This window comes from Cetorhinus maximus, chromosome 14, assembly GCF_964194155.1.
Source record: "Cetorhinus maximus chromosome 14, sCetMax3.hap1.1, whole genome shotgun sequence".
Lineage (NCBI taxonomy): Eukaryota > Metazoa > Chordata > Chondrichthyes > Lamniformes > Cetorhinidae > Cetorhinus > Cetorhinus maximus.
In genome coordinates, this window is record NC_135892.1 from 94,964,892 (window position 1) to 94,990,357 (window position 25,466).

At 40.2% G+C, this 25,466-nt stretch overlaps 1 protein-coding gene across 1 annotated transcript in view; it reads right to left on the bottom strand.

Moving 5' to 3' along the window:
- fmn2b (formin 2b) overlaps nt 1-25,466 on the bottom strand; it is a 399,672-nt gene that overhangs the window by 351,682 nt on the left and 22,524 nt on the right. The window contains exons 2-3 of the mRNA XM_078557267.1: nt 13,550-13,728; nt 1,527-1,671 (exon numbers count right to left, since the gene is read on the bottom strand). Of these exons, the coding sequence (XP_078413393.1) occupies nt 1,527-1,671; nt 13,550-13,728 (324 nt within the window). The remainder of the gene's footprint in view (nt 1-1,526; nt 1,672-13,549; nt 13,729-25,466) is intronic.

Sequence of the window (25,466 nt, forward strand, 5' to 3'; positions counted from 1 at the left end):
GGAGCTATGTTGGTATCATTTGCTATTTATTGTACAGTGTGGTGTATTCAACCACAGTTTGCCTGTTAACTTATATGAGGTGCACATGAATTAAATATTGTAAATTGTTTTATCTTTTTGACCATGTATAGTAAAGTTTATGTTTGTCCAAAACCTGTGGAATCTTGTGGCCTTATTCTCTTAGCAAGTGTCTTAAATCTCAAACTTGGTCTACTTTAAACAAAACATCATTGGTAAGATCTGGTTATGGACCAAAAACTCGGGGGTCTGGTCTGGGTTTATAACAAAAGTAAAGGATTAAAATAAATAGCTAGTTTTGGGAAATCTCAGGCTTGAATTTAATGTTCTAGACTTGCAATATATTTGACCATGATTCTGAAATGGCATTTCTCCATCTCAGAGCTACCCCACTGCCTTGATCCTTTCCTCATGCACCAATCGTCATGGTGATGTACTTCAGTGATACTAGCTATGGGTGAGTCATGATCTATGGTGCTGACTTGATTAAAGTAACAGAAAACTCTAGAAAAACTCAACATCCGTGGAGAGAAAAGCCAGAGGGTTTCAGGATTCTTTTTTTTTTAAATGGAACTCTGATGAAAGGTCACAGACCCGAAATGTTAACTCTTTTTCTCCCTGCAGAAAACGTTGGAAATACTCAGTCTTATTACTTGTTTTTAAATTCCAGATTTCCAGCATCTGCAGTATTTAGCTTTTTCATTTTGTCCAGCTTCAATTAATTGTCTACCTGCTCGACATTCTTCTGGGGAATAAGAGTGGGATTGTATTTTAAGGAGCTCCCCCTGTGGGCAATTTGGATTTTCAAAAACAAAATAACTTCCAACATTACCTACAAAATCTGACTGCACCATATACAAGATGGGAATCTGCTGAGACAGCCAAAAATCACACGTATTACTGTAATTATTTTGACCAGAGGATATCAGCTATGTCTTCTGGTTCCCATAAAGTTAGAAATAATTACACTTTAGACTCAAAACGCTGGAGCTTCATTGATTGTATTTCTTGATACGGCCTATGCGGCTGGTGGGCTGATAGACTGATACATTGCTATCTGGCACCTAACTGCAGTGCAGAAGAGAATCTTGGCACCCTGGATGTATATTCACACAACAGTTAGCTCCTAGCTCTTTATGAATAATATATCTAAATAACAATATCAGACTAACCTGCATCAAGGGGCAAGGCCTGTGCTATATCTAAATGGCTTGCATCAGTTAATGCTTTTGTGTGTTGAACTGCATCCATTGGACTTTAGTAGAAAGGGCATGAGCACCTGCACTAGACTACAGATGTAGCAGAGGCCGAGCTGACCATGGTATAGCTCGCTCTCTTGAGGGAACAAGTCTCTACTTGCTTGCCTCAAATCAGCACAGCGCAGATTGGGAAGTTGATGCGTGAAGGGAATCGTGATGCAAAGTAATATCTTATCACAACCAACAAAACTTGAAAGCAAGCTACAAATGTTTTCCCTCCCCCACCTCCCTTCCATTGCACGTGCTCACCCGATTCCACAGGCTTCAGCTTTCCTTCCGTCCAGGGTTTGGCTGGTGGCCACACAGCCTGAATTCTCCCAGGGATGCGACCTTCCACGTGGTCATGGGACTGGGTTGGTTGGCTGACCGCTGCCCACGTGTACAGCTTGTCTTGCTTTATTCAAAAAAAAACAAACAAAACAAAAAGCAAGTATTAACTTTCAGAGAAGTCTGATGGGGCAAAACAACTCATCTTCCAAGTGGATTAGAAAACAGGCACTGCTTCTTACAAAGTGTTTCCAAAAGTGTAAACGGGAAAGCCACAGTTTTGAGATTTTTTTTTTATTCAAATGATACAAGGAAGGCTTTTGCTTCCTACAATACTAGTCTCTAAATGCAGCATTTTCATTGCTGCACCCCCATACAAAGGTTAAAATGCAAGCTGGATTCCTGTCTTTTGGGATTATTTCCTGTGCAGTATTAAAAGTTATAGCACGACAGATTGTAAAATTTTACCTGCCCAAAACTGCCACCTGACACTGGTCTTTCCTTGGTCTGTAGATCACCGTGGATGCTTACAACTTCACCAAGTTTTCTTTGGACTGTCTTCTTCAACCTCAGTAAAGCCAGGTCAGCATCTGCTGCTTTCATTTTGCAAAAAGTCCCTCTGTCTCCCCCTTTGGCGTCCTTCCTCACTACCAGCAAGCTTGTGAAAATATCTGGCACCTTGCCTTCTGAACCAGTGAAAGTGGAGATGGTATGGGACCAATTGTTATTATTACAGTTATCAAGAAACTCATTCCTTACGGACGCCACATCAACAATTTCCACTCTGGCTTCAGATACAACTTGATCACATCGATTGATTGATGCAGAGCCAAAAATACCACCAGTGCTGCTTCTGCAGTTCAAAGTGGGTGGTGGCTGGCCCATTCGTTCCCCCTTCATCTTGCTGTTTTTCATAATTAAAGCATTTTCATTTCCATGACTGCCCGCCATCACCTCATCTATTCCATCACAAGTGTCACCTTCATTGTTGTTCAGTTCCAGAGCCAGTGCTTTTAACCACTGTGTGGAGACTAAGTGTTGCAATGCAGTTACTTCAGCTTGTCTAACCTCCCACTGAAATTCAGTAGCTTTTGAAGAGGCTTTATTCTTTTGCTCAGCTAAGCAAGAGCTCGAAACAGCATTTTCTGTTGTTTCCAATGTATTGTTCAGGATATTAGCTAAGTCCAGGCTGTTGTTTGCCGTCTCAAAGGGGGACAGTTCAGTCTGGCCTAGCATTTTATCACGCGGCTCCTTTATCACGAACTAACATCCACAATTTTGTCTGGGCTTGCAGAGTTTCACCGCACATCCTTCAACTTTTATTATCCATGATCAAATATTCTGCTGTCTCATGTTTCCATAGTTCAACGGTAGCAGTATAGTCCTTTGAAGGTTTAAAGGCATCGTCATTAACCTTTATATTTCTTTACACTCCATTACCAGAAGATTTCCCTCACATCTTACTGCATCACAAGGCTCCCTGTGCCACGTCTACGGTATCTGCAGGACTTGGAAATGTGGTGCATACAGACTGAAGAGATCAACTTCCAATGTAACTGATCCGTATTAGGAAGACAAGGAGCAAGGCTGCACTAAATCATTAAACAGCCAGATTGCACCGACATGCCAACCCTCTCCTGAATCCTGAAATGATTATTCTTATGTTAAAACCAGCATCAACCTTTGCCGTAAAACTATCCGGGTTTAAACTGTTCATTTGTTCTAGACACGCGCATTCAAGGGTGCTGCAGGGTTATTGCAAGTTGAATGCTTACTGGTCAAAGCCAGCAGCAGGCCAGTTAGAAAAATCAATCTACATAAACTTGATCAGGATGCAGTGCCTGGCTCAGTAATGCGGCTGGAACATCAACATTCTCACTTTTATTTTTCATGCTATAATCCAACCAGCTGAAAATTCAGGCCTGCTCTACAAACAACAAATCCTGTTAGTGCACAATGTTAACCTGCTCAAAGCGGCACAGTACAAGCATTGGGATATACTGCAGTACAAGTGTCATCAAAGGAACAGCCGCATTGCGCGCCAAGAAAACAAACTTTATTTAACACAAGTGGGAACTTTCAAAGAACTGGTCGACCGACTTGTTGATTCGCAACATCTTTCGGAAACGCATGGGCCTAGGTTTTGTGGTCATCAGCAAGGATTGCTTTCCACAAAGATCTAACGATCTCCGTGGTGCGATTTCACCTTTCCCGATGTCAATTTGAACCTGGCGCCAAGTCCAGAGGCATTCAGCAACAATCTTAATCAAGGTCAAAAACCAATCACATTGAAGAATTCTCACAGGCAGCAAATCAGGGAATTAAAAGTACCGATCAGCCTTCACTTTTCATAAAGTTTAGAGAATGAAATAATAATTAGGGGAATTACTTTAAATATTTGATATTTCAAAGTTATGAAATCAATGCAGAAAGATTTAATATTTGTGCAATGTCAAGTTTCAAGGGTCAAAGAAGTTATTCAGCAGTAGTTATAACTTAGTATGCTGTTGAAAACCGAGTTGCACTTTTTATCATCTGTTTCTTCATAGTGAAGACTGGTATAGAAGATCCCCCATCTGTAATTTGCACCATTCCATGTTGTAGGTGTTTTTCCTGCACAAGCATTACACAAATTGGGGCAGGGAGGCATAACCAATATTCTGTAACATGAACAAACAGACAGAGGAAAATTGTTCAAGAGGAGACTATACACAAAGATCAATTGGTCTACTGCATCAGTACATCTCCATAAATAAAATGAACAAAGCTACAAGTGGAGAGGAGGAAGTATATTTCAATCTGTATTTCTGTAGTTCACACTGTGGTGAAGGGTGCACATCGCTGCTTTATATTCACAATGAGTCAAGCAGGACCCAAATTTTCATGGTCGCTCGGGAGGAAAAACTCTCAAAATCCAATGCCTATTCAAACCTTAGACTACCCGAGCCACCAGAAAGCGTTAGTGACAGATAAAACAAGGATTTGAGCTCAGCATGTAAGAGGATATTCAAGTACAATACTAAAAGAGTACTGCTGGATTGTCAAAGGTTTTGTTCCTTAAATGAGACATCCAAATGGAGTTCTAGTTGCTTGTTCCAAAGGAGTCATCACACTATATGAGTAATGGTCTCCTGGTGCCTAGACTAAAAACTGCTTATTCATTCAATGAATACTCACCCCCGTCAAAACAAAAGCATGTTAATTCACCATCATGGGGAACTTTTGTATGCAAAATGGTTACCATGTTTGTCTTGTCACATAAGTCACCATTTAAAAAGTAACATATGTTATATGAAGCACGAAGACATCTCAATCAAATAAGTTGCTATATATAATCTTAATCAAATAAGTTGCTATATATAATCACATAGGTTATGGCTAGACAAAACATTAAGCTTTGAGCACAGATGAAACACAGCCACTTCCAAATTGTATGAACGTACTGTGCATAAGACAAATGGAGATCAACTGACGGTATACAACAGCATGATCAAAAAAGTCTTGCACTGAATAGATATTTAAAGGGTAGCAGCTGTGAGCTTCAAGACAGTTACTGAGTTTTGAAAGCACTAATTATGCAGCAAGGTTTATTTTTGTGCAATGTTTTAGAGTGCGTGTTAATTCCAAGGAGCAATTTTGGTAGAAATCAGCAAAAGCTGACTCATGTTAATGCTCTTGCTCTTCATCAATTGATTGTTGTCACACGAAACAGTGACCAAAAGGGCTGCTCTCCAAATTCCTACAGTTTTCTTTAATCCGCTCGGAGCCTGTATTGCAGAACAAAGGCATTGGCGGCGGCATGTACTGAGACAAGCAGTGCAGTGACCAAACAAACACAAAGAACAGCAAGGGGAATGCAGAAAAATCCCCAAGTTGCCCTGACGTGCTGTAACAGACTCATGTGGATATCTGGGAAACATGCTACCATTTAAAACAAGGCCAGTTATGCTCATGTAATAATGAATACTGTATCCCTGCTTCAGGAGGGAGAGCTCAAGTCTGAAAGGACAACATTGTTAAAACATGAACTTTGTATTGGGATTATGTGCTCAGGTTCAGCACATTACCAGCAGGATTAGCTGACATTTACAATACTTTCTGGCATTCAACTGATTGGCATGGTGTCAAACTGTAAAATTTTATGTTGCTTTATTTTTCATGCATTAAAAAAGTACAAACAACAGCCCAAGGTTAAAGTGTGAAAAGTGCTTTGATCTGGATTCTCATCTAATGCACTAGCCATAGCTCATACTTCAAAAAACGGGCTTAAATGCCTCATTCAAACTCCATTAATTCTCTAGTGGAAAGTACGGTTCTCAGTAGTGTGAAATCTTGTAGCCTGCAACAGCTAACACACCTATTCATTCATACAACATTTGTTATATATGCTCAAAACTACAGAAATCCAAAGCGCTTCATTTGATTTTTCACCGTGTCCAATCTTCTTTCCACTGAAATTAACCCAATGATGGTTCAAACGCTTTTTGGGAGTCATCCCATAATTTCACTGCCACTTTTATTGGCTTGGAATTAAACATTTTAGCCATATCTTCCAAGTTAATGGAAAATTAAAAATTAGTGCAATGGAAAAAAAAAATCGGCTACAAGCCCATTTCATACTGCTGGCATTGACCAATTTCACCCCTGCTAGGTTTTTAGTCCTGAAATGCATTGATCTACAAGTAAATTGCATTTTATTTGAAGCTGTTGGGCTACAGATGTCACAATACACTATCTGCCAACCAAGTGTTATGCCAGCTAATGTGCCAAATGGTGAAGTATACATTCTGAAGTGATCTAACCTGACACAAATAAGAGTTTCGATGCTATTGGCACACAAAGATCCTCTGATTGAGGGAGGCCCCTTAAAAGAGATAAAGGGTTTACAACAAGAGAAACAGAGATCTTTAGTTACTGTAATTGGACTTTTTAAATGCTGGTACAAGTCTTGCGAATGCTGAAGCAGGTGGCTCATGTGTTTCCAGTGAAATTCTACTCCATATCGTTCAATTTCAAGAGACGTGCTAAAGAAAGATGTATGTTTTACAAATTAGCACCTGCATACTGTAAACTCCCAATATCTCTGCGTCTCTTCGGCATACAACATTTGGTTAGTTAGTCTGCACAAAATCAGGTTTAACTAGTGATACTTCCAATGTCTAAGCTAAAAATCATAGTAGCAATTCTAATCAAGTAAGTTATTCTAAATCAGGATTTATGTAATTCATTGTTAGGACCAGGGCACATTAGCTTGAAAGCAGTAAGTGACAAGTACAAATTCCAGATTCTAAAGTTACTCACATAATGCATTTGAAAGACTTGGCTTGGCATGATTAAACCTGGCTTTTCCTTATGATGTAGGCATTACAATTTGAAGCCTAAACAAACTATCTGGACAGACTTAACCCTTTCTATTTTAAAAAGGACTCATCTTAAACAGAGCACAGGACTTGGCTACAGCTGCTATCAGTTAAAGGCTATTTGCATGCTTCAACACCTTTCTATTAGTTACAGTGCACAACAGCACCAAGTACACAATTATCACATGTGTACTCAAGCTTTTGGAAACATTGCCAATAAGAAAGGCATAACAAATTTGTATTGGAAATGACAAAGTGCTAGAAAGAGAGAAAACTGTTCAGCATCTGAAAGAAAGAAAGAAAAATAATTTGCATTTCAGATGTTGAAGATCTGGGCTGTATCTCTAGGATATAGTTCTACTTGATTTGCGGCATTTACAATTTTACCTGGCATTACACAGGTTTGGAAAAAATCAATCTGCAGTAAGATACCATTCCCACTGACATCTCCCCTACCTCATTAAAGGACATCCCCTTCAGCCCCCACTACCTTATTCTGATTTTTATTTTCCTCTTACCTTCCCCCCCCCCGCCCCCCAAGGCTCCTGAACTTTTTAAAAAATATTTTTTCCCCCCACCATGGGACTGCTGACCTCCTACATCCATATACCCTTGCCCACATCATCTCTCCTCCAGTCCCTGGCACGGGCTTACCTGCTGCTGCAGTCTTCACTGGCTGACTGGCTCCCTACCTGACTGACTGACTGACTGAAGGCTTAGGCATCATGGCTAAAGTGCATCATGGAATTGTACAGCAGAAAAGGAGGCCATTCAACCCATCACACCCTTGACAGCTCTATGCAAGTGCTATCCAATTAGTCTCACTCCCCTACTCGTTCATTCAATTGCCTGTGTGCCAGTCATCTTCAGTTTTGAAAAGTCTACAATTTGTTCAATGATTCAGTGAACAGGTCTATTAGGTTTGTTTTTTTAAAATATCTGGGGCTAAGCCACTTAAAGATAAGAAACAGTCCAGAAATGATTTACTTATTAATTAGTTAAAATGCAAAATCATCAGTAAAAGATACAGTACTTATTGGGCAAATTGTTGCTTTTAAAAAAAAGAAACAGACCAAGCCCGTGCTGTAATAGGCCTTTAAGGGATAGCAGCATAACATCATTAGAAATGAAGTGCGTCATGTGATCCAGTCTTCGTTTCATTTTTGACTGTGAGCAGAACACAGCACAGCTCTGATGTCTTCAAGCTTTGTACCTTTGTATAAATGTTCCCACGTGTCTACTCTAAATGTACAAACCCACATGTTTACACAATCCTTTATGAGTGATTGATATCTATATCATTATAACACCACATCAGCCCACAGGGAGTGGGCGAGTCAGTAAGTCATGGGGAACCTTCAATTTGGGCTTTCACCAAACACTACATCCCTGATTGGTTCCCTATCCTGAGGTCAGCCTAAGCCTTCAGTCAGTCAGTCAGTCAGTCAGGTAGGGAGCCAGTCAGCCAGTGAAGACTGCAGCAGCAGGTAAGCCCGTGCCAGGGACTGGAGGAGAGATGATGTGGGCAAGGGTATATGGATGTAGGAGGTCAGCAGTCCCATGGTGGGGGGAAAAAATATTTTTAAAAAAGTTCAGGAGCCTTTGGGGGTCGGGGGGGGGAAAGGTAAGAGGAAAATAAAAATCAGAATAAGGTAGTGGGGGCTGAAGGGGATGTCAGAGGCCCTGTGGTGGGAGAAGGGCAGGGGGAAGGTAGGTTAGTGGGTGCCCAATTGTGGAGGCTTCTCAGGCAGGCACCTAAATCCGGGGTAAGTGTGAATGCCCTTACTCTCTAAATCCATCAAGTCCTCACTTCAAAGAAGCTGCTGACATGACACTTGGAAAAAACTCGGCCGATGTGAATTCAAGTTGAAAAGTGAATGTCAATGAGGCTTGTATTTCTCAGACTTTAACTCCAACACCCCACCATGACCCAAGCCCACCCTTTTTCATGTTGATCCCTAGCCCATTATGTTCACAGTAAATTAAACCAAATCGTTTGTTCTTTATTCTTCAAGGTAATAGTAATCTAAGATTTAAAGCAAGATGCACAGCACAGGATTGCATACATTTTCACTATAAACTGCACCTATTACAAAAGTATATAATAAATGTTAGTTCCAATTTTAATAGGCAGGGATTAAACACAGACATGCTATTTGTGGCATTAGTGTGAACTAGTTTGAGCTAGTGTGAAAAAGAATGTATGAATAGTCCAAGGTGGCTCTCTCAATTGGCATTGGGTGCAGGTTTTCATACAAACACATTAACGTGTTAATCTATGTAAATTTATTCAATGTCTGACTTATTGCAAGGCATCGCAAATCCCAGTTCAACTAAACGTCTATTTTATAGCCCATATTTATCAAGTTATTCTTGGCTCAGCAGATGGGACAGTTAAAAACTATGGCCAAATACAACTCAAAAAAAAAAGCATCTCCCTTCAGAATTGCAGCTTTTTTTGCACATTCGGTTTCCCAATTTTCTATAGCAGCTGCTCAATGCTAAGTTTGAGATGGTGATTCTCTGGCCATTAATTGGACAGCAGAGGCCTATTTTGGCTCACTATGTAAAATTTCTATCCCTTCCATCTCCCACACAACCCTTTCTGTCCGGACAGGGGTGTCTCACCATGATGGAATACGAGAATAGTCTTGCTTTCCACAATTATAGAGGAGCTAAAGCTCAAACTCAGTTACGTCCCAAGACGCTTTATAACCATATTTTATTAGTTATACCAATAGTGCCACAACTATCCTAGATTATTAGATATTTAACTGACAATTTATGGCTGATGTAAACTTGCTACATAGTTCCAAAGTCACAATAGGAGAGTGAGCATATGCTTGGCATCTGGAAATTTAAAAGGTATTTTGGCTTAACTCCAGAGGAAAGCTAAGTGAGATTTCCTCCTTCAGGGAGTGAAACTAGTTCACACTAAATGTCACAAGTAGCAAATTACAATAATGAAAACAGAGAAAAACATGCTGGAAAAACTCAGCAGGTCTGGCAGCATCTGTGGAGCGAGAAACAGAGAGAGTGTTAACATTTTTAGTCCAATATGACTCTTCTTTGGTTTCAAAACATTAACTCTGTTGCTCTCTCCATAGGTGCTGCAAGGCCTGAGTTTTTCCAGCACTTTGTTTTTATTTCAGATCTCCAGCATTCACCGCAATTTGCTAAAAGCAAAAAACTATGTTTGACAAACTGTGATCACATCACTACTTGGAAAATATTTTCTATTTCAATAATGCAATCCTCCAGAAATAGAAATATGACTTTGTGAACAAGATTGCTCATATAGTTAACTTTTTCTGTTCATTAAGTCCTTTGCTGAACAAGTTCTGGCAAAATTGTGATCATCAATACAAGCAGCTCACAAGCACACAAATCAAGAGCTCCAGACAGTTCCGACAGTACTAATAGGACCAGAGACAAAGGAAGGCTCATCTTCTCAAAAACTGGGCTGTCAGTTAGAAGCTTTTAGTCATTGTGTCATATTTAGACCTCCATTCATATCAACAAATTCTCTTCTACAGACTCCAAAGGGCTGACCTGCACTCGAGAGTGCCAAAATCTCTCATGTTGAAATGGACTACAAACATTTCTAGATCTTATGACAGCAAATTAAAAGGAAGAAGGATTAAACTTTCCATTGCACAAAGACCGATATAACTCCGAAGATAACCCTTAGCTTCTGGAGCTGAACATTAGATTTTCAAAAGAAGCAGGTGCCAATAGGATGTCTATTTCCAGACAAACTGCCTTCTCCAAAATATATTAAAAATCAAAGAGTGACAAGGACGTGTGAGGCTTCACTTTGTTAATAAGGGTTCCAGCTGTGCCGACCTGCATCATAAAATATCTCTGTCACAAGTCCGCAGCTGAGGAGTCAGGAAAAGTGAGTGCAGGTCCCTTCTTATTTGGGAGCTCTTGATTTGGCAGGTTGAAGCTACTCTGGGTACAGCAGCTGCTAAGGCTTTCTGGCTGTTTTAGAAGCTGTATACAGTGCTTTCCACTTTGTCATCGGAAAGGAAGTTAGTATTTAGTCTAACAGGAACCTCAAAATTCCTCAGCCATATAAGCTGCCCCTGCTTCTGCTGTAGACTTTAGTCAACCTTATTCTGCCTATTAGTATGTGAGAAAGGAGAAAGCAGAGATTTAAGGTTCAATAGCACTTGCTTGATCTGTATACTGGCAATTGCCATTACCGCAACTCCATAATCAATGCTTTCTCCCTTTTTTGAACCGTTCATAATCAAACAAAGGCACCTGTTCGCTTATAGTTTTCCCTCAGGCCCAGAGCAACAACATTTAATTCCTGTATTAGTGCAAAGGTACAAATCAAAAACTGTACAGGCCATAGTTTGATAATTGTCCTACTGACCTAGACTCTCTTTGGGACTTTTAGGTGTGACACCTGCATTAAATGGTGCAAAACAAAGAAGAAATTGTGGAGTAAGTGACTTAATTACACCATCTCTCAAGGGGCTCTAGATTTTCCTTGGTCTTTTGCACCACTTCATTTGGAAGCTGGTTTGCATTGCTTCTCCCCCACTAAAAGCACTGGCAATCATGATTTTGCCAAATGGTCAGTTTCCACATTGCTGCCACTTAAGGCTTAAAAATAATGGAGCTAGAGCTAGTGACCTGGTAGAGTTTTAGTTGATTAAGCAAACTTCCTAACAAAATAATCATTTAAGTATGAACTAATGAACAGGCTGAACACAGTGCATCGCAATACTCAAATTCATGACATTTTGACATGATCCATTGACCGATTTCACAGAGAGGGGTTGGCCAGGAAAGGAATAACACTTTTGATAAGTGTTGTACTTCAGTTTTGCATAAAAGTTGGTTTTAAGACTTCACATCATCACCCTTGTTTATATATTTGGCAAATTGCTGGGGGAATTATACATTACACAAATCACAGTTCAGAAGCAATTTTCCACTGGAAACCACTACTCCCACCTCAATGATCTTATTAGGTACCACATTTTCTAGCTATCGAGCACATTTTAAACAGTTCACATTCCAATTCAGTTACTCAATTGTTAGTTTAATTATTGGAGTATTGCTCCCATCACAGTCTTCAGCCCTTGTTTATGACAGTCAATAAATCCACCCTAGCCCACATAAACAAAGCTATTAAGCATGATTTGCAAAATAAAGTCATGGAAATTTAATAATTCTCAATATTATTGCAATTTATTGTAAAGGTAGGTTAATAGTGGAGTGTGTGCGCGCGCGTGTGTTAATTGAATTGGTGACAGCTGGACCAGAGGCTTTGAGCCATCAACAAGAAGCTAGGTTTGAAATGCTAAATATGTAAACATGGCTGAAGTTTTAGAAGGTGTGAGGAAAATTTGCATTTATAATTAAATTAGGGTAGTTTGAATTTCAAAGCGATGGTAAGATGTTACAATCAGCTAGAGGAAGCTAAGCCAAACAGTGTGTTTATCTTTCCCAAAGGTTACTGATAATATGAACATTAAGAAAAGATTTATATTAAATGAGAAAAGTGAAGTTCCAAAGATATGTTGGAACAATGGCATTTGCATTAAAAGGGGAGAAACATGTATAAAGGAGATAAGGCTATGTGGCAGGGAGAAGGTATTCTATGATCTAACGCAAGTGTGAAAAGCCTCCAGCCTCTGTGCATCAAGTTGCTGTCTACAGGAACTGAAGCTGAGAAAACTCACTTTGAATTCCACTGTCCAGGGTATTGTATTGCTTTGCCTGGGTCTATTTAAATCTATTTGTTTTTACTGTTATCTTAAGGGGGGTGTAACAGGAAGCCAGATTAATTAGGGGCTTTAGGAGTTATTATAGCAGTAATTTGTAGGCGTATATGCTTGAAATCTTTTATGTTTAATCTAGTTTTCTAAAAACCTCTGAAGTCATGGTAGTCTTATTACTTCTGAATTCGGGGCATGCATCTCAAAATAGAATACAAATTGCAAAACAGTTGTGACTGTATGATCAAGTTTCCTTCATGGATTTGATCCACCTGGCACACATCATCTGCCACGTCATAACAAACAAACACAATACCCAAATTACCAATTGAAAAGAATTAATCATTACATCACTGACATTTGGGTTGCCAACTCTGGTTGAAGTTATTCCTGGAGATTTAACCACATGGCCTCAAACCTCCAAATGCCCCAACCAGTCAAACAGCCCTTACAACACCTGCCACACCCAACTCCAATATTGATATTAAAAACTAAAGTGTTCAAAATCAAACAGGGGAAAAAAGACAATTCCTTTTAATACCCCTATCGTTTTCTTCATGCAGCAGTACCCAAGAGTTCAATATTAAATCGCTGGAGATTTCAAGACAATCCTGGGAGGATCCACAACCCTGTTGTATAGATACATGGATACACACACACACACACACACTGACGAGCAGTTGATTTGCAAATCACCATCACACATTAAAGATCCACGTTCATGTACTTCAATTAAGTAGCACAGTAATTCACACACACAAAAGCATTCATACCCCCATCCCACCCACCCCATATATCACACTGAAACCAAAATTTCTATCCAACATTGAGGCATTAGTTTCCAGGCAAGTTTTATTCAGAACGTCCCAGATTCAGCACAAATATCACAGGATAAAAAGAAACTCACATCAAACTTGGTGGTGGTTTGTGGCGCTTCTCCACAAAATTGTTCTCTGAAGCAGTCCCCAAATGGAAGTAGCAAACCCATGGCCAGAATACGAGAGCAAAGTTTCTCAGCTTCCTCATGCTCGCCTGCAAGCTGTGCCTTTTCCTGCTGTCCAAAAAGCTTCTCCAGTAAGGTTCTCCCTGTAAGAAAGATTTGAAGGGCATGTTCAGAGAAACATCAAAAAGACTTATGAACTGAAATAATTTTTGCTGAGGGAACTGGGTAGCAAGATGTATGCTCCCTCATTTGCAAAAAGCTGCTGCCTTCAGTAGGTTAGATGGTCATTCATAAGTGAACAGAAACGTTCTATCCAGTTAAAATATTTCATTTATGTTGCTGTCTCAGCACATAGAACAGCCTTTGCATGGCATAAGGTAGAACCCAGCACAAAGGTGCCTTTTTTTTGAGAGGGAGAGGGAGAAAGTGGTCATGTCTTAGGACATTGGTATACCACATATATGAAAGGACATTTTATTGCAGGATTTATGCCATTCTCTAGCTTTTATACATTTATACATAAAACCAACACGTTCAATTTTAATATGAGGAGTCTATTAAATCCAACTTTTTATCCAAGCAGGTCCTTTTAAAAACCTGGCTTCACACGGCCTACAAAGTGACCATGAAGTTGAATAAAAGGTGGGACTCCTTCAGAAATAGCTTTACACCACCTGCTTAAATTTGATTCAAAGAGCGAACACAGTTTGTATAGAGGCAAAAGAAACTGCAGATCTAACTGGCCTATTAATACCAGGAATTTACATTAGGATGTGGGATTAACAACTATTTTAATTGCTGTGAATGACAAACTATTATAAATTGATGCAGTATGTTACGTGGGTTTAAGCTGGGAACTGGTGGAGGGGTGGCAAATACCTAACATAATTCAATGCATATTCGCAGATTTCATAATTTTGTTCACATTTAGTTGAAGGTCACACTGCTTGAGCAGGACAATACAAAGTATTCTGATACTGAGGGGAAGCGGTGCTGAAACTGATGCGTCTCAACTGCTGTAACCCAAGGAGAAATAGGGAGTTCAAGGTTAACCAGAAGTCAGAATAAAGCAGCAAGAAATAACTGGTTTCCTGGTTAAAATGCTTGGACTCAGTGTCATTTACAAGCTATTTTTAGTGTTCTGAGGTTTATAGAATTTTTGGTGACAGTGTTATTGTCTTGCAATGACGTCTCCACTACTGGATCTTTTTGTATCATTGACAATCCCTCAGGTTTCAAATGATTTATCCTTCTGGGTGACTGGGTTTGAGCGAGATATCAAGGTTCACAGCTGATTTACGAGCCCTAACTCAGCCTCAGTAAGGACATTAGCTGTTAACTGGTAGCTTGTGGGGGCTTGTTGGCTGGAGCATTTGCCCTCTCCAGTCTCTCAGTGGCTGCCCTTGTTGACTGGAAGATCGTCACACCATTTTTGATGATAGACTGCCATTTTGGTCACCATTTCAGATTAAGAAAGGTGATCTTTTTGTATTATAATGAAGAGAATAGTGGTAGCCAAAAGCAAGCTGATGATAAAGACCCTTCTTTCAGATCACTCACTTGGAACTTAGAAAAGAATCAGCAAATTAGCATAAATGCTGCTGTTTACTCATATCCATACAACAGTCCTATTCAACTGAGCTGCAGCTGCTGAGTCAGATGGGAATTTCCAACACTTTCTTCCAAATGCTGCCAACATGACATTCCTTCAACAGCTTTTGTTTCATCAGCATTGGGGTGCTTGCATTTTGCATGAATCCTTTTGTGATGCTCTTTTCTTCAGTTCAATGTCTCCAACTCCTCTTCAAGCTTTAGACCCTCGAATTTCAGACGGCATTACATAACTGAAATGAGCCACTCTTTCTCCCCCACCCCCTCAACAATACTGTGCACAAGACCCAATAGTAAATGCAGTAGAACAACTTGCATTCATACACCTCTTTTCGTCCAATGAAATGCTTCGGCAGTGCGGTTACTGTTGTAATGTAGGAAACAAAGCAGCTAATTTGAATGCAACAAGGTCTGGATTCCCTATAAATTACACCCTGAATGATACAAATCTACACCTCGCTTACTAAACCAAAGAAAGCAAAAATTGCAAATCACAGAATCGGTACAGCTCTGGAGGAGGCCATTCCGCCCATCTCATCTGCATCGGCTCCCCGAATGAGCATTCTGACTTAGTGCCATTCTCCGGCCTTTTCCCTGTACCCTTGCACATTGGATGATTGTTTGACTAGAAAAATGCCCTCTTGAATGGCTCAAGTGAGCCTGCCTCCACCACACTTCCAGGCAGTCCCTTCCAGACATGAACCACTCGCTCTGTGAAAAAACTTTTTCTTACACCACATTTGCATCTTTTGCAGATCACTTAAATCCGTGGCCTCTTGTTCCCTATCCTTTTATGAGCAGAAACAGTTTCTCCCCAGCTACTCAATCCAGCCCCCTCATGATTTTGAACACCTCTATCAAATCTCCAAAAGCAGAATTGTAAAAAATTAAGTGACTAGCTTCCACTGCTTGGTTAGCCCAGAGCCAAGCTTCACCTTAACCTTACCCAAAGAAAGAAAGATACTCCTATAAGTAAAAGGTTTATTTGTGTTTCTGCTCAGTTCAAAACAAATACAAGTTGTTGCTGAATGGTGGTATTTGCAGAAATAATCCAAACCAAACAGTTGTGCATTTAACAGTGAATATGCTGTAACAGTTACCTCAAAAGGAATGCTACTTCCAACAATACCTTGATGACAAAGTCAGGGCGAAGATTTTTATATTGATTTATGTGTCCCACAGCTGCAAACCTAATAATTTTGTAGAATACCCCAATTCTTGCATAAAAATTGCAGTGTTGGCTGCAGCAAGCCAGTTTATTGGATGATTGGTAGAGAGTTGACCAAGCTGGATTTCTTTCTCCACAATGCAATAGCTGGGGACCAAGAGATGCAGGATCAGACCAAAGCCCCACATCTTAGACCAAAACATAAAACTCTCACTCCTTTAACTTGGGGAGTAGTAACATTGGCATTCTGTATTCAGGAGGGCCCCTTGACCAAATACACTCACTGTCCTCAGAAAACAAGTTACTTTAAATTTGAAGGAATCCTCAAGTGAAACCATTTGCTCACCTCTGGAGTCTCTACATTCAATAACCTGACAGTCGTAATGTTTGTTCCAACGCAAGTTTGATACATTATCCCCCACTGGAGCGTGTTCTAAGAGTGCAGGTTCCATGCTCATGCGTCAGTGAATACTATATAAAGCACTTGCTCATTCCAATTCCAATGTCTATCTTGACAATGACACAAGTCAATGCCATTTTTGCCTCTGGTTATATTGTAACTCTTTTCAACCCAAAAGGGAAACTGTTACTGGCTGCAAGAGGCCTGGGCAGATGATGCTAATAAACATTAGGTGGAGTGTGCTCAAGCTTGATTCAGTATGATATATCCAATGCATAACATGTCTGGAGGGGCGCTTGAAATTACTTCTTCCCTGTCAGTCCAATATTAGATCGTGGATCTTTTGCTGACCAATCACATCTTATCTGCACTTGGAAAGGTACCGGGTAAGGTTTGGGCTAACTTCATGAACAGAAACTCAAGTGAGGAGAACAAAGCCGGTCAAAAAGGTCAAAACGATTTGGAATAAAAACCATTCCTAATTTTCTGCTGGCATTTGTGGTTAGATGTGCATGCAATGTAACAGAATACTTGAATATTATCTCTTGTATGGACCAGAGGAAGAAGTGATGACCTCAATTTTAAAAATGGCATTAGCCATATATCAAATGCTTTTGTCTCTGGACATGATGCATTCTATCAGGCCATACCCTGAACCCTTCTAAAATCTGAACTGGAAAGGAAAACCAAAACTAAAAATGACACACTGCATGTGGGAACAAAATAAGCTGAGAAGTGCCATTAAGTTAAAAGGAACTGTGGTGAGTAAACTCTGAAGCAGATTGCTCTCGCAACAAACACCAAATAAAAATCAACTTGCATAAAGTGGGTGGTAACATGTCCCTATAGAACCGTGTGAATCATGTACAACTTCTACAAAAAAAAACTTCATTGGTTGACATCATGAGATATAGAATTTACATAATATTTCAGCTTTTGGGAGTGGTGAAGCCAAAATACTTAACTGATGCACTAGCAATCGAGATGGCAAATGTAAAGACTTTTTAAAAAAAATGATTACAGTGTTCAACCTGCCCATAATTAAATAAAAATAGAAAATGGTGGAAACACTCAGCAGGTCTGGCAGCATTTGCAGAGAGAAGAAACAGAGTTAACATTTAAGGTCAAGGGCTTTTTAATCACAATTCCTTCAGAGTTGCACTGAATCATCGACCTGGATTTTGTCTAACTAGGTTCGTTTGCAGCAAACATCCACACAATCCATTAACTTGAGATGCACCCTTACGAATAGGACTGCAGGATTAACCCCAGTAAACTGCGATATAATTCTCACTCATTCACAACTTTGCTACAACAATCTTAAGTGTCACTCATGCTTGATTCAAGCTACACAATGCATTCTGGCACATCATACTGAAAATCAACTCCATGCTTGGAACGAGGTTGAGAAATATTCACTCATCCTGATCAGGGAGATCTTACTCCAGGTTTCCCCCCAGTGGTGACAGCTGTGTATAATGTGCAAGGTTCAGAAGCTGCTTTTTAGGGAGGGTGGGGTATTCAGTGACAGAAATCATTTTGTCCACCACCAAGATTGAACAGGGGTTGACTGACTAGCGAGACGATTACAGCGAGACCTGCAAATTATGAATTCTTAGGGACTGACATCAGCTTTGTTTCCTAGTAGATAGTCAGAAGCTTTTTCCCAGGGTGGAAGAGTCAATTACTAGGGGACTTGGATTTAAGGTGAGAGGAGAAAACTTTAGAGGAGATGTGCGGGGCAAGTTTTTTTACGCAGAGGGTAGTGAGTGTCTGGAATTCGCTGCCAGAGGAGGTGGTGGAAGCAGGTACGATAGTGGTGTTTAAGAAGCAGCTTGACAAATACATGACTAGGATGGGAATAGAGGGATACGGACCCCGGAAGTGCAAAATGTTTTAATTTGACAGGCAATATGATCGGTGCAGGCTTGGAGGGCCGAAGGGCCTGTTCCTGTGCTGTACTTTTCTTTGTTCCTTAATTTTAAAAAATCTTCAAAATGGTTGCTGAATGCAATGTAAACATTCGGTGGAATGCGTTATTTAACCAGTTTCCATGGTGGCAGAAAGCTGCCCTTCTTTCCCTTCAAAAAGTCATGCAAGAATTCAATCCCAGAGATAAGAGCAGTTTCTCTGCCGCTATGTATGCTGGACAAAAGGTTCACCATCCCACAGAAGCCTTCTTTCCTTTCACAAAACTTGCTGCTACCTCATGCTGACCTAGGGGTAGAAAGAAAGCTGCAAACAGGAATGGCCAGCGATTCCACCTCTGTGCATGTCTCAGATATAACTGCTTTCCAACAGCCATCACTCATGTTTCAAATTGTAAAAGGGTTTGGGGCATTGAGGGCTTTCTGTAGCTTATAATTTGCAAGTATCCATAGTTTCAGAGCGCTTACCTTGCAAGTTATTTGGGTCTCATAGATTTAACTGTGCTAAAAGGAACTTTATGCAACATGTGGCCACTGATCTCTTGTAGCCAAATTTGCCACAATACATTTAACAAGATTGAAAGTTGATGAACTTTATAAATTCTGATTTGACAATCAACAGATTGCCTGCAATAACAATCACAGCGAGTTAGAGAAAGTCTAGTAGGAAAATGGGAGGATTACATGGATGAGGATTTAAAAATTTGTAAGAGATTGCTTTGAGGTAGAGAAGCAAGTGTTTTTCTAGATTGGACCCTAGAAACAAATATAGCATTTTGGCTTACTTATTGCTGGAGACTAAACATTTTCCACTGATATAGCCCAATTACACACACAAATAATATCTTCACATCAAAAACACGGTCTTCAGCATTTTTTTTAAAAGATCTATCTACTCAGCATGTATGATTTTTTTTGTTGTGAGGGAGACAATATAAACAATGAAACTAATCTGCAGCTGTCCTGTTATAAGAAATATTTCTAACATAGTACTGTGTGCTAGAAAAATTGTACTGCTCAAATATGCTTTGAACATCAACACCTTTTGGGCCAAACTTGCAAAATGATGCAAACTAATAGAATTTCAGCCATTTGCAATAAAATATAAAATTTAAAAAAAAATACAAATGGAGTTACCATTTTGATTATATCACCTAATCCACACTGTTATTCTTGTGCTGCAGTGTAGACGTGTAACCATGTCAGACCATGGTGCAATGTTCCACATTCCTGATGTCGATGCATGGAGTGATTACAGGTTAGACGAGACCATGAAATGTGATTGGCAAGGACAATTCGAAGTTAGATAAGTCAATAAGCTTAGTTACTCTCTGGTGATGGCTGTCTTTGCAGTTTTTTTGAAATGTAAAATGAGAAAGAAAGAGATTCCCATCTGAATGAGTGTGAAACAAAATGACGACTGGGCAGAGGGGGCATGAGAGAGGAGATCCTGCAAGGGACACAGCTTTATTACCAAGTGGATCTTCTGAAAGGAGGATGAAAAAAGTTATTTGGGAGCGTTTCGCCTAGAATGAGGATTGAGGAGATGCTGTGCAAGCAGTTTATAGGGCTAGCAGAAAATAACTAGCATGAAGTATTGATTTAGGGTGAGTTGAGCAATATAGGAACATTGAATAGTTGAGGGAAGGTACTTATTTTGCGGAAATTGGGGTAGTGAGTAAGCTGGTGACAAGGCAAAGTCAATATTAGATGTAATCAAGTTATATGGAGATGGACAGTGAACAATTGGGGTTGAGATGGGAGGGAAATGAATACTTGGGATTGAGCATTTAGAGATTTGGAGGGGTACTGGGCCATACAGCAGGAAGACAGAACATATTGCTAAAGAAACACTGCACTGGACCAGATAAATAGCAAACAACTCCGATCACAATGTTTAGATTACATTTTTAACAATCAATAAAATCCAGTTGATAGGAATGAAACACTTACTGTTGTTTGCCAAAGAAGCCTTCAAAATTTAATGTGCTTCTGAAGTACCTTTCATGTATAAGTTTAAGCTAAGGTTACTGTGGCATAAAGCGTCTGGCACATATAGGGTTAACATGGGACTGAGTACAGAACCGCCCACAAGTGATATAAGAAAACATATGACCCGCACCTAGGGGTCAGCCTAACTTTGGACTGAGCTGTGTGCACAAGCAAGCATGGAGACAGCGCCTAGCTTGAACCCTTTACTATATATATATTTATATATTTATATATGCACATAATTCTTGTAATTAATAAATACATAGTTAACCTTAAGACTACAAGGATTTCATTAATACCTACTGAACAATATCCAGTGGTATCCAACACCCTGCAACAGTCACCTATCTGAACTCAAAAGATAAATAAACTACCATCTAGAAGGACAAGGGCAGCAGGTAGATGGGAACACCACCACCTGGAAGTTCCCCTCCAAGCCACTTACCATCCTGACTTTGAAATATATCGCCGTTCCTTCACTGTCACTGGGTCAAAATCCTGGAACTCCCTTCCCAACAGCCCTGTGGGTTAACCTACACCACATGGACTGTAGTGGTTCAAAGCAGCAGCTCATCACCACCTTCTCGGTGGCCATTAGGGAAGGGCAATAAATGCTGGCCTAGCCAGTGACACCCACACCCCATGAATGAATTAAAAAAAAAAGTTAATATCTGGAATAAAAACTGAAAATGCTGGAAACACCTCAGCAGGTCAGACAGCATCTCTGGCAAGAAAACTAAGTTCATGTTTCAGGTGGATGATCTTTCATCAGAACTGGGATGAGTCAGAAATGAAATGGGTTTTAAGGAGTGAAAAGGGGAGGGTGAAAAAAGAACAAAGGGGTGGTCTGTAATCATGGAAGACTGGAGAGATTAAATGACAAAAGAGTTGGTGGTACAAGACCAAAAGGGAATGGTAATGGAAGAAGCAATGACCAAAAAATAGTCTAGAGGAGGTGTGAATGGCATAAATGATGAACAGCTGCCATCTGAAGCAAAGAAAGGGGAAAACTGGAGTAAAACCAACAAGGGCCAGGGGATGGGGGGCAGAGATTATAGTCTGAAATTGTTGAACTCAAGTGTTGATTCCAGAAGGCTGCAAAGTGCCTAACTGTTCCTCGAACGTACACTGAGCTTTATTAGAACACTGCCAGAGGCCAAGGACTAAGAAGTCAGTGTGAGAGCAAGGTGCAGATTTAAAATGACAGGTGACGAGAAGCTCAGGGTCATGCCTGGGGGCATGTGTTCCGCAAAGCGGTCACCCAATCTTCATTTGGCCTCCCTAATGTACAGCAGCCAGCATTGAGAGCAGCAAATACGGTATACCAAACTGAAAGCAGCACATATAAATTACTCTCCTGCCTGGAAGAAATGTTTGGGGTAATGAATGATGAGGCAGGAGGTTAAAAATAGTCTTGCACTGCCTGCATGGAGAGATAGCATGAGAAGGGCAGGAGTTGCTGGGGGTGAACGAGGAGTGGACCAGGGTGTGACGGAGAGAACAGTCCTTTTGGAAAGTTAAAAAGGTAGGGGAGGGAACGATGTGTTTGGTGCTGGCATCATGCTGAAAGTGGCTGAAAAGGCAAAGGATGATCCATCGAATACAAAAGCTGGTGGGGTGGAAGGTGAGGACAAGGGGAAACCTATTGTAATTCTGTGAGGGACAGCATGGGGTGAGAGGAGAATTGTGGAAAATGGTACCAACATAGTTGTGTGCCCTATCAAATACGTTAGAGGAATATCCTCAGCTGAGGAAAAAAACGATCCATTAGAAGTGCTGATAACGAAGGGATTGGAGGCCTTACAGGAAAGTGGATGCGAGGAAGTGTAGTCGAGGTAGCTGTGGGAGTCAGTGATCTTATAATGAATAATGGTTGATAGCCTATCCTCAGAAATGGAGAAATCGAGGAAGGAAAGGGAAGAGTCAGAGATGGACCATGTGAAGAGCAGAAATAGGTGGAATTTGGATGCAAAGCAATATCTGGAACTTGGCCGAAAAGATTCGGCCTGGAAATTTTTTCAATTTATTTCTACAAAATGACAGCACAATCTAAGCCGATGCAGAATTTCCTATCATCTGTGTTGAGGTCCTCATGGTAAGGTATTAGGATGCTACTCAATGGGCACACTGTGGTCATTACATTACTTCCAGACCAAATGCAAAGGGGAGAATTGGAAATAGATAGCCATCTGCATGTACTTTTTTTCATGTGACTCATAGTTGATTGACAACTCCTGCACATCAGAACTGAAGATTCTGGGAATGTATGAATCAGAAGTGAGGAAATCTGCTTCGCCAAAGACAAAGTATCAAGGATTTATAAACAAAAAACACAATTAGGGGAACCTACCAAGAAGTAAGGAAAAAGGCAAACCACTTAGCACTTGAAAAATTGCTTATGTTCCCCCATCAGTGCCTGCAATTTTGGGAATCCAATTTAGGATTGATAAACATCAAAAAAGCACCACATCCAACTACAAATTTTTCTTCCAAACACATATATTAATATATCAGTGAGGCTGTCATCACTTTCAAAGCCTCTCCTTGGCCAAAGTTATAATCAACAGCCTGAGGCAGATTCTGCAATCATCCGGTGATATGCAACCAGCATTTCATCCATCCAATTTGTCAGATTCCTTCTATCCAGATTCTAACAATATCCACTTAGTTTTATGACAAAACTAATTGAAGGAAAGCTGGAAGGTATAGTTCAGTATTTTTTTTAAAATGGGAATGTCAATATTGAATAGTTTTGTAAAAAAGATGAATGAGTGATCCCTCATTTAAATCACTGTTTATATAAGATTTGTCTAAACAGCTGGGAGTGACTAAAATGCAATTACTTGCAGTCAAGCAGAAAATAACATAAGCCCGCAAGTTAATTTATAACCTATTAACCAGTTAATAACTTAAACCATTCTCAGGTTTTTAAATCTGAAAATACTTTTAGACTCATCTCTGGTGAATAATGTCCAAATCTTGCTGGTAAAAATTAGCGTTCATGACACACAGAAGGGCAAATTGATGAGAATGGTGAGATGAAGAAGGGATATACTGGGAGTTATGAATCGCCATAACTTAATGGTTGATTTACACCACTCGCCTCGCACAAACAACATGGTACCCTCAACCCCTCTTGTTATTATGAACATGCTGGATGTGCACATTGAACTGGAATTAAACTCAATGCAGAAACTTGGAGCTGGTACTCAACAGTCTAAGTGCCCTTTAATGACACAATGGCCATGCTTAGTTGCCAACCTGGATTAGGCCTTTAATGCAGCTACTTTTAACAGGCCACTTAGCAATATAAGTTTCAACGCAATAAGCGATGCCACAAGACAAGACATCTTCTAATATTATACCATCAGATTCTAAGTAGTGACACAACCATTTATGTAATAGTGGTTCTCCAGGAGCATTGTTGAAGGGTAATCAGCATGTGCGCTACAACACATTCAGCCTCCGAACTAGGCAAGGCCCCAAGCTTCTGCCAACCATTTTTCACATAGTGAACATCTGATCTTTGCTATACTCCAAGGGCTGTTCGCGTTTAGAATTCTCTTCCCCAGTGAGCAGTGGGGGATGGGTCATTGAACATATTCAAGGTGGAGTTAGACAGATTCTTGATTGACAAGGGAGTCAAGGGTTATTTGGGGGGTAGGCAGGAAAACTGAGTTAAGGCCACAATCAGATCAGCCATTGAAGACAGAGCCTCACTGAGCCGAATGGCCTACTCCTGCTTCTTTTTATGTTCTTGTTATGCTTTGAAGCAGAGTTGTAGACGGAAGCTGAAATGCTTTTCCAGAGACTAAGGCGGGGAGGGCGCAAGAGAAATCAGATAATGTCAACTTTCAGAGTTTAGAATCTGCAGCCTCACAAATAGTTTCGCCTTTCCTAGTTAAATGTAAAGGTGAGCAAAGAGACAAGGGCTTTCAGCTGTGGCTTAACGCTGTTTTTAAACCAGCTGCCTGCCAATAACACCTCTAGATGAACACTTCTTTTCCAATGCAGTTTGGAACAATCAACCTAAATAGCCGCAGAGGATCTCATCAGTGGGTGCTTTGTTACAAAACAAATCCTTGAATTCTTCAACCAGGGGATTCCATCAACACTATCTTCTGCACCTACTATTGTACACAAGAACAATTATTGTACTTCTATAGCGCCTTTAACATCAACTTTACATGCGCTTCACAGGAATATTATAAATTTGAAATTTATAATTTGAGACTAAGTCAGCTAAGGCAATATTAGGGCAGATGGCCAAAGGCTTGCTCAGAGAAGTAGGTTTTAAACCGCTTTTAAGAGGAGAGGAGAGGGATATAAGAGACAGAGAAGTTTAGGAAAGAATTTCAGAAATTAGGTCCTTGGTAGCAGGACAAACAGCCATCATTGGAGCAAATAAAACCAGAAAGTTCAAGTGGCCAGGATTAGAGGAGCATGGATATATCTGGAGGAGATTACATAGATAGGGAGGCGGGAGGCCATGGAAGGATTTGAAAACAAGGATGAGAATTTTAATGTTGAGGTGTTGCTTAAGTGGGTGCCAATTCAGGTCAGCAAGCACAGGGGTGATAGGTGAATTGGACTTGAGTTGAGACATAGGCAGAGTTTTGGAAAACTTCATGTTTATGGAGGGTGGAATGTGGGCAAGTTGGTCATTGGGAAAGCATTGTCATCTTTTTTTAAAAATTCCAGTTGCTTCAAGATGTTGCCCAGGCTTACATTTTGATGAGACAAAAAAAGTATTTGGAACCTGTCTGGAAAATTGCATCACAT